Source organism: Limulus polyphemus, unplaced genomic scaffold, assembly GCF_000517525.1.
Source record: "Limulus polyphemus unplaced genomic scaffold, Limulus_polyphemus-2.1.2 Scaffold814, whole genome shotgun sequence".
Classification (NCBI taxonomy): Eukaryota; Metazoa; Arthropoda; class Merostomata; order Xiphosura; family Limulidae; genus Limulus; species Limulus polyphemus.
The window spans coordinates 93,790-104,807 of record NW_013666424.1 but is presented as its reverse complement, the minus strand read 5'-3'; the positions used below and the strand labels follow the sequence as shown (position 1 = coordinate 104,807).

The following is an 11,018-nucleotide window of genomic DNA, read 5'->3' as shown; positions in this document are numbered from 1 at the left end:
TTTGAAGAATTCAAACTCATGCTTGAGATTGGAAAAGACCTGATGGGCAAGCCAGATTCGAGTGAAGTGAAAAAACAGTATTCTAAGAACCAGGGTACAGTCTTACTTGTTTCTATTAAACTGTTATAATTTAAACCATTAAAAAAAAACATAATAAATTGAAGTAAGAGGCAGGAGATCCATCTACGTAAATACAATGTTTTAGCACCTTTTTAGATTTTTTACTCTACTGTTTGGACTTTCCAAACTAAACACATAGTTAAAAACAAATTTCAGACACTATAGCTCGATCCTAGCTGTTGTAATGAAAGAAAAGTGTATAGTAATGTAACACTTTTAATAGTTTTTGTTAAATGTTCTTTCCTTCTGTAGACATAATGTTTAGTTTTCAACATAAGTGCCTGGAAGAACATATACTTGCCTGAGATTTTTATATTGATGACATTTTAAGTTTTCTTGAGCTAATTATAATAACGTATTTTGTTCATCTTGGTGTGTTATTTATTTTTTCTTACATTTAACAGTTTTGTACACATTAAAGGTTAATAGTTTTAAATTGGGAATAAGTATACTAGACGTACTTCCACAGGGTCTCTGAAAGTGTTCTATTTCAAGAGTAAATTAAACCAAAATTAAGAGGAAAAAACACTTTTATTTCTTGCTTTTCAACTTCATATTTCATGCTGTGTTGTAACCTACAGAGTGCATAATTATTCCCCTGATTCATGGTATGCATACGTCTTACTGACATCATGACAGTACAAATTGCAATGTTAACGGTCCCTTATGTGACGTCATTTTAGTATATACTGACTAACTGACAGACAACACACTACTAGTGACACTAAAACATGTGACCCCTCCAGGTGGCCCTTTTGTTTTTGGTGTGGTGTTCAGGGAATACCTGAGAAGTATTATGCTTACTGTGTAGATCAAGGTAGTCCTTAACAAATAGAAGGCTTTCTTTAATGAGAAGTTCAATGACTGTATAACAGTTGTAACGATGATACAACTTGCAATGTAAACCATCCCTTAAAGGTAATCACCCCATCAACTTAACCCTAATTTAACTCTCAACTGCTTCACTGTGGATGTTGCACATTGTTCTCCTTTCAGTTATCAAGCAAACTGTTGTTGATTTTTGCTGAAATTCAAACTTTGATAAGCTTCTTTAAACCTATTGCTATAGGTAAAGAGGGGACAGAGGACATGTCATCACATTTTATTGAACTAGTGTTTTATGAATGTTCGTCAATATATTTGGTCAGGATGACTCAGTTGATTTCTCAAGTAGATATTGCAACTCAGCTAGTGCTGCTCTCTACCCGATATTTTCTGTACTATATCCTCTTGAGTGTTGAGTAGAGAGGATGAGCTGTTTGAATTGTAATTGTTTGTTTCTCGTGTGTGGGTTATTTTGGCCCACCTTACCACTTAAAATAAATATATTTTACCATATAAATTGAGGGATAGCAGCTACCAATTCTTCTAAGATAAAAAAAAAAAATCTGTTTTGTATAATAAACTTCCCTTGATATTTTCATTATATATTTTCAACAAATATGTTTTTAAAATCATTGTACTCTGGAGACAATAAAATCATTATTTTGAGTTTTTTGTTTGTGTTAGTGCGACACATATCTGTACTGGTTAGTATGAAGAATTATAGAGCATTTCTTTCTGTATTTGTATTATTCTAACTGCCAAGAGATTGAATGGTCTGTGGTTTTTGTAAGTGATTTTGTAGTTATTGAAAAGTGTACATTAAATGTGTATTTTTTAATTTTTTCTATATTTGTTTGGTTTCTTTCTTGTATTGGGAACTTCTTTATGGATTATAAATATATTGAATATCTATTCCCAAATTGATTTTCCATTGATATATATTTTCCAGTGATCTTTTTTGTATGCAACACATTTTTTCATACAGTTTATTTATTGGGTTGCCTTCATTCCCGTTGTTGACCATTTATGTAGTGGTTCATTTTGCTTCATTTGAGCTGATATAACTTCTATCATCATCACTATAGAGATCTTACTTCTGTACTGACATACTTTACATACAGCATATTTTCCAAATAGATGGTTGATCTTATAATTTATATTTCTGTTTGTTTTTTGTGTTTCAGCCCAAAACATTTGGCATGCAAGAACAAAAGAGACACGACTGTTGTTATATTTATATTTTTAAGAGTGAATTTCATTAGCAAAAAAAAAAGGATTGATTATTATCAAAATAAACTAAAACTTTTTATCCCTCGTGTTGTTTAGTAGTTTCTTTGTGTTTTCCACTTTTACAGAAAGCATTCTTGGTTACAGTTTTACTTGCAGTTTCTCTTCACGTGTGTGCCCAATGTTCAAAAAAAGAGACTTCTCCAAAAACATTCAAAAAATGTGGAAGGTATATCTTAGTTCCTCAATCTTGTTTTTATGGTAATATTACAGTTTTATATAAGAGAGATTCTAGTATTTCTGTACGTAGTACTTTTTTAAACCATCCACAAGCACATTCTTAACTATATATATGCATTTGTTAATGCAGATATATATGTATAACTAGCCAACGTTTCACCTTGAAAGACCTATATCCTTTATTTCATATTTGTCACGATTCTTATAAAATTGGCCCCCGATGGGACAGTGGTAAGTTCGTGAACTTACAATACTAAAATGGTGGACATAGCAGATAGCCCATTGTGGCTTTACTCTACGAAAAAAAAAGACACGCACACTTACGGAATTACATATCGTTTTGATGAAGGCATTTTTCATATTTTCATCCCACCAGTTATATTTCTCTTGGTGTGGTTTTTGAAGAAGGTAATTTAACTAAAAAATGTAGTTAATTTCTTAACAGGTAGCAGTAAAATTAGTTATCGATTTATCTTGCAAAATTATATAGCAGACACAGCAGGAATGTTTAAACAAAATATTCAAAAACATATTCTGTTGTATGTCTATCTACAAAAAGAAAAATGTTTGTATAAGAATATAATTTGTGAACAGGAATCGGGGTGTATCGGTAGTTTGAAGAAATCGTATGGGTAAATTATCTATTCAGTTTCTTCTCATTTATTATTTACTCTGTATAATACATGTTGGTTAGTAAAGGCAGAGTTTTTGTAGATTGTATATATATCAAATCAATTTATATTTTAAATTTTACAGTTTTTATGATTTTAGTTAATAACTAAACAAACTAGGATTGTTACCTCGTAATAATGAATGGAAAAAAAACATTTTTACACAGGTGCAAAACTGAAAAATTTAAGCTCCCGAGATACTACTGTTCTAGAGAATGTCAAAGTAAGTGAGATTTTAATAATATTATTTTTGTTAAAAGTCCTATATGGAAAATGTATATCTAAATGTGCTGAAGGCTTTGATAAATATATTTTAAATGTATTGCATCTGCAATGGCAGTATTAATGCTAAAATGTATGTCCAAATGTAATCATCTCAATACCCTATTTAATGTCACGTTGTAATTTGAAGAAATATATTTTAGTGGTATCTAGACACAGAAGATAGAAAGATTATTCCACTGTCTGTTTATTCTTTTAATCAACTTTATTATTACGTCATTATGTATGTATATGTATAAAATCACTACTACTACATTCAAGGTATCAGAATAATCCCTGTTTATAAGTCTAACTTAATTTTTTAAAGTTTCTTTTACAATCATCAAAATTTGCGTAGTATAAATGTTTTTTATTATTATTTTATTAAATACGGAAAGTTACGCTTTGTATAGATTAGGTGTTTCAAACATCTTCTAAAGAATGTGTATCCATCATCCACTCTCATCTAATGATGTTACTCCTAAAAATTTATGTTATACATAAGCATCCCTTGATTGAAATTGTATGGTTACACAATGATTTCAAGTCTCTTCGATCTTAAGATTTTTTTTGTCATTCCATTAAAATGATTTTTACTTCTACGCAGTTGAAGACTGGGAAGAAAGTCATCGGGATGAACACAATCGAGCTATGCCTGAAAATTCCTAAATGTTGTACAGTTTCTTCCTATACATTCCAGTTTTTAGCGTGGGACTTACCTTACTCAACAGAAACCTCTAGCTTATGAAAGTGTTATGGTTTGGAATTCAAGAACTGGCAAGGAATAATCAAACAACCTCCAATAAATTGTTCTTCTTATAAGTAGAAAATAACGGCCTTATTCATCATCTCATAAATGAATGTAGATGAGTGGTTTATATATATTTCTTTATCTAGTAAGTCACATCAGATTTATCCTTTATTTTGTGTTCATTTAAAAACTTTCAGTAGACAGGACTCTTCAGATTTACATCTACTACAATAATGGGTGAAAGAACTTCAAAAGATCTTTTATACGACATCAGTAGTCCTTGAAAGTTAAAAAATAGCTAATAGTGTACAACATAATTATTTAGTACTTTTTTATTTGATCAATGTAAATTAGCGGTTATGCTGGTTTAATGTTTGTCAAGTTTTCAAACACGAGCTATTGGTATATTTTTAAATCCTCTAAGACTATTCTCAGCAATTAATTGTGGTTCAAAGACCACCTAATAGTTGAAATGATTGAAAAGGTACTTATAAACTTTACTGTGAAACTTATAATAAAACATTAGGACAATAAATGTATTTAGGATCTAATAAATGTATAAGAAATTAAGTATTATAACGTATTATTAAGTATTCTAAGACTATTCTCAACAATTAATTGTGGTTCAAAGACCACCTAATAGTTGAAATGATTGAAAAGGTACATATAAACTTTACTGTGAAACTTATAATAAAACATTAGGACAATAAATGTATTTAGGATCTAATAAATGTATAAGAAATTAACTATTATAATGACGTAACCAAGTAGTGGTCAGATACGTTGTTTTTGTATCCCCACATCGGTTATATCTTTCAAATTATACTACCAATTGCTTAACTACATGTATGAGTAAGAAAATGGTAGAAATGAGGTTTTCCTCACATTGAGTGATTAGTTATATTTGTGAATAGGAAGATTTGTGAAGTTCATGTGAGGATGCTTTGTTTGCTTAAGAAAGGAAGGATAAGAATTAAGCTCATCTTAATTCTATCTGAATGAAACTACACGACATTGAAATCATCCTTCGAACGTGATTAATTAGACTCTGTATCTTCAAAACATTTTAATGGTATGTAAACATTAATGACAAAAACCTACAACTGTTTTAAAATGGTACTGAATATATATATATATTTCCGCATTCTAAACAGGAAGATGAAGAGACACCAGTTTACTAAATCTATCTGGAAAGCTGAATTGTCCCAACCATTAGTAATAGTTTAATAAGTACATTCAGAAAACTACGAAGACAATATTGCCCATGCTTTTGTATTTGATTAAAGTATCGTGTCGTTCTGGAGAGTGATGGCAATTATTAAACGTAAGATACGTTTAATAAACCGAGAATCAAATCCCTTATTTCAAACATGTCGATTGAAGTACTCTTTAAGTTTTGTGCAAGTTCACTAAGATAATTTTTAACAATTGTCTGACAACAATTGTTTTAAACATATTTCTTTGCTGACAAAAAAAGGACTAGAACTGATATACCTAACCATCAAATTTGCCAGAATGGCCGAAACAAATTTAAACTACACCTAACGAACAAATATTGTACCAGATTCTCGACCAAAAATGATCCGAGGGTTTCGATTTTTATCATCATTTGTTTTAATATAAAAGTGTTTTTCAACTAAACTTTTGCCACTGTTTCTACACATTATTACTTTTATGGACTATTTCTGGTTGTTATTTTTTATATAATTATACGTGCTCTCTATTTTTAGGCCCATCGTGTTTGATGTAATCTTATGTTGTTTTTTCATTTCAGTCATATTTTGTTCTCAAGATATCTTCATAGAATTATCACGGAACGTAAAAAAATTTCTATATTTTAATGTTGAAAGCTTTGCATAAACGATAAACGTTATTACATCTGATTGAGTAACAGAAGTTTTGTTTTAAATAAAAAATGTCACACAGACAAAGAACTCTGAGTAATCTTAAACCAAAATGACAGATACGCAATAAGTATTATTACTCGAACCAAATGATTTTGTTTTTAATAACTTGCAACTGCATACACTGGAGAAATCAATTCTGTGGATAAAACAAACACAACAACAATTTCTACAGCAAATATATCAAGTTCCAGACCAACTACGAAGTTTACGATCTTATTTGTTTCGGCCATTCTGGCAAATTTTACGGTTAGGTATATCAGTTCTAGTCCTTTTTTTAACTACGAAGTTTACGATCTTATTTGTTTCGGCCATTCTGGCAAATTTTATGCTCAGGTATATCAATTCTACTCTCTTTTTTTTCGACTAATTTCTAATTAGGATTTTTGGTTATTTGAATCCAATTACTTAACATAAATTAACCCACAGACAACAATGGCGCATTTGACCCTTGAAGGCTTTCCGTGCACACCCATCTTTGAGAAAAGCAAAATTTTAAAGCCACCATTTATTTTTAAGGAAATTCACGTTGATTCCTATTTTTAAATTCCTATGAAGTGCTTGTCTGCACTACTGAGGATGACAGCTCAATCTATAACCCAATTACCCTGTTAAAAAATGAAATCCTTAACTGGAGCCTAGGCTGTCTTTTTTCCAAATCTTAAATTTGTGTTTCCTGGTTCTGTTGTTTTCAGAATGTAGTACAAAGGAATCGGAAGATTTCATACCATCGATCCTCCAGACAATCTTATAAACTTTAATAGGATCACCTGTTACCGTTCGTATCTCGAGAGAACTTAAGATAAAAGATGATAACGTGACCATGTAAGCTTGACGGTTAAATCTCGCTACTCAATAAGAGTAACTCGCGAGTTGTCGGTGGGTATATTGACTTCTCTTTACTGAATTTAGTCTATCGACTCAAAATTCGGGTCGGCTAGCATAGATAGCCCACAAATAGTTTTGCGAGAAATTCAACAAACAACAATCATCGTAGATTGTGAGGTCTATTTTTAGTTGAATATTTAACTGAAACAAGCCCGAAAAAATAATGTGGATAAGAAGAAAAAAAATTCATTTTACTTGAATAAGGTTTGTTTGTAGCTAAGCACAAAGCTACACAATGGGCTTTCTGAGCTATACCAGGGATATCTACGCTAGTCGCCCTTGATTTTTGAAATGCTACGCTACATTGAAGGCAGCTAGCTAAAAACACCCACCCAACCTAATAGAATAGCAGGACTTGACAGTTACTCTTATAACGCACCCACGGCCCCAAAATGCGGAACGTGATTTTGCTGTAGCGGAAGGCGAACCATGGACTTTCAGATTAATAATTAGGCACGTGCATCCCTAAAAGTAAATGAACAGTCTCATAATTACCCTGTTTCCAACTTACGGTTAGGACACTGGCAACATGCCATCTTTTCAATTGAATCCTAATTCCGGCTTGTTAGAGCTGATGGTAGGATTCATGTTCGTCGTTTGCCTGGAGAACAGACGAGAGAAAATTTATCTTTCCCACAGGGAACACACAGGAGGAGGTGCAGTACATATTTGGGCAGCTATTCATCATAGTAGAAAAACTGCTCTTCTTATCCTCCAGGGAAAGGTCAATGGCGCCTCCTACAGGCATTATATGGAGACGATATTTCTGCCATATGTTCGGGCAAGGTTTGGTAATAACTTCGTGTTCCAGGATGACGGTGCCACTGCTCACAGAGTGCATATTGTACACGATTATCTCGACCAGGAAGACATTACAAGATTCCCCTGGCCAGCAAAGTCTCCAGATTGTAATTCCATTGAGAACTGTTGGGCAGAACCTGAGCTTCTAGTGACAAGTTGGGATGAAATCACGGTGGATTACATCAATAACCTTATCTACAGCATGCCACTCGTCTTGCGGAGATTATTAGAGTACGAGGAAGATTAACCAATTACTGAATGTTTAACATAACTGATTTGAGGATACAGACGCTATTTTTAATAACTTGATGTTATATTTTGTCATTATATATGCTTTGGTAAGGTTTTGTTCTGATAGGTGAAATGCTGAATTACACATCTTTCTACAGGTGTCTGATAAAATTTTGCTGTTCTAATAAATCGTTTATAATGTCTATAGAACTTGTTTCATTATACAAATTACATATGTAAATGCTTAGCACTGGCCCGGCATGGCCAGGTGGTTAAGGCACTCGACTTGCAATCTGCGGGTCGCGGGTTCGAATCCCTGTCACACCAAACATGCTCGTCCTTTCAGCCGTGGAGGCGTTATAATGTGACGGTCAATCCCACTATTCGTTGGTAAAAGAGTAGCCCAAGAGTTAGCGGTGGGTGGTGATGACTAGCTGCCTTCCCTCTAGTCTTACACTGCTAAATTAGGGACGGCTAGCGCAGATAGCCCTCGTGTAGCTTTGCGCGAAATTCAAAAACAAACAAACAAACTTAGCACTGTCAAACTGAGAAATGCATGTTGTATGGAATCTATTTGTATTCCATCTAAATGATAATGATCTTATTTGTTTCAAAATATGCAAACATTTTGGCCAAGACTGTAGCAACTATGTAAAGAATCAATTACCTTTATATCCGATGGATCAGATTTATATTTCCGGACTTACGATACTAAGATACCAAGTTCGTTTCCCCGCGATGTGTAGAGTACTGGTAGGCTAATGAAAAAAAAATATCAACCATCTTTCAATTACCAGTGATGTGTTTATTTTTTATATCCTATTATATATGGCCAATTTTGATACGTCAAAAGCGCTGCAATCGCTTTCTTTATAACATTTTAGAACTTGAATTTTATGTTAATCATAATTTGTAATTAATGAATTATGTTATTGTTTGTGGTTGAACACAGAGTTGCACAATGAACTATCTGTGTTATGCCCAACACGGGTATCGAAACCCGGTTTTTAGTGTTACAGGTCTTTAGACTTACCACCGTGCCATTGGAGGGCAAACTAAGAAATATAGATTTCGAGAATTTATTAGAAAGTCCCCCCCCCCCTGTGGGACAGCGCTAAGTCTTAGAATTTACAACACTAAAAACCAAGGGTTCGATTCCCCTCGGTGGACACAGCAGATAGCCCGATGTGGTTTTGCTATAACAAAACACACATTTGTTAGAAAAAATATATATAAAAATTTTACGGACCTTTAATCCTAAGTGAACGAACTCGCATGCATAAAATAATCACGAAATTGACGAAAAACTTTATTTACAAAACAGAATATTATTTTTAAGTAAAGCATCGCACTGAAATATACGAAATTTTTACCCACGTGTTTATACACTTCAGCAACAAGCATGACTGGAACTTCCATCCCGTGAGGCCCGGCATGGCCAGGTGGTTACGGCACTCGACTCGCAATCTCAGGGTCGCGGGTTCGAATCCCCGTCACACCAAACATGCTCGCCCTTTCAGCCGTGGGGGCGTTATAATGTGACGGTCAATCCCACTATTCGTTGGTAAAAGAGTAGCCCATGAGTTGGCGGTGGGTGGTGATGACTAGCTGCCTTCCCTCTAGTCTTACACTGCTAAATTAGGGACGGCTAGCGCAGATAGCCCTCGTGTAGCTTTTCGCGAAATTCAAAAACAAACAAACAATCCATCCCGTGAATCCAGCTCTTCTACAGTGAGAGAGTATGCTTCATGATTTCATTTTAACTGGTGGAAAGGACCTGTTTAGTTTTCTTTAGGAAAAATTAATACGCACCATCCGGAACAAATGTTCTTTACATCATCCTACGTTAGTAGAGGTCAAGGTCAGTGACAGCGCTGGAAGTACTGACCACTGCTTTCATGCTTGATGGCATGAGAGGAAATGGGCGATTCCACATGGTGGAGAGAAGCAGAACTGCTTATAATAGATGTAACATTTGTACGGAAACTTTCGCTGGTTGACGATCCCATTCTTTCAGTTTCCTCGGGCGAATTTCGCGCTCATCCATCTGAACGAAGACAATCATCTTATGGTTGAAAATTACACAGCCTTCATTGATTATAGTGACAGCAGTGTTCCTCTAGGCTGTTAGGTGATATTAACTATGCTAGAGTGGTTTTAAGACTGTACATCCAGCACAATGTAAAGTTTTAAGATTTATATATCGGTATAAACTGGTTCGTTTATTCTGAAATTGTTTAACGTATTCGGAATATCTTTCAGTAACTTACAAGCTATTAAAAAATAGCCATAGAGTTAAGAATAATTAGGGATGAGCATGTAATTACATCTAGGTGACAGTAAATATTATTTTTATGAAGGTCGTTTTATCGTATTACAGATACGGCTCTACTCGCAATCTGAGGGTCATGGGTTCGAATCCCCCTCACTGCACATGCTCGCCCTTTCAAGCATGGGACGGTCAAAGAGTAACCCAAGAGTTGACGGTGGTTGGTGTTGACTAGCTGCCTTCTTCTCTCTATTCTAAGCACTGCTAAATTGGGGACGACTAGCGCAGATATCCCTTATGTAACTTTGCGCGAAATTCAAACCAACCAATTACAGATATTTTAATAAATAAATAACTTTTCCCTTCATAATAAGGTAACTTCCCTGTAGTACAACAGAAATTAGTTTTTTTTTGTGTGTGTAAAATATTCTTTTTTTGGAGGGGAGGATTATTTTCTGTACACACTCAGTAAGGTAAAAAAAAATCATCAATCCTAAAACCCACAAATTTTGTCACGATTAAAACTGTTTTGACTCTAAAGTAATAATTGAGAGAGTACAATTTGAATTCAGTAGTTTAGACAATTTTTGTGCCAAGTGACCGTTGTAACGTGTCATTGCTCTGCTCGTAGCGCCCCAAGTTCTTTGACGTCTGTCTAACGAGTTTACTGTCTCGACAAGTTGTACCACATGCCTCATAATGATGAACAGTTTGTTTGTCTGTTATTAGGCGCAAAGTTATACAATGGGCTATCTGCGTTATGCCCGCTACGATTATCGTAACCCGGTTTTTAGCTGTGTGAGACACGGAGGGGCTATGATGAAGAGAGG

General features: G+C 34.1%; 1 protein-coding gene across 2 annotated transcripts in view; it reads left to right on the top strand.

Moving 5' to 3' along the window:
* LOC111086057 overlaps window positions 1-5,040 on the top strand; it is a 31,427-nt gene extending 26,387 nt beyond the window's left edge. The window contains exons 13-16 of one of the 2 annotated variants that reach the window (XM_022387456.1): window positions 28-94; window positions 2,301-2,401; window positions 3,251-3,306; window positions 3,952-4,088. In XM_022387456.1, coding sequence (XP_022243164.1) covers window positions 28-94; window positions 2,301-2,401; window positions 3,251-3,262 — 180 coding nt within the window. In that variant the 3' untranslated portion in view covers window positions 3,263-3,306; window positions 3,952-4,088. Of the gene's footprint in view, window positions 1-27; window positions 95-2,300; window positions 2,402-3,250; window positions 3,307-3,951 lie in introns of both variants that reach the window. The other variant, XM_022387455.1, reaches the window with a different exon arrangement.
* Window positions 5,041-11,018: the final 5,978 nt, after the last annotated feature.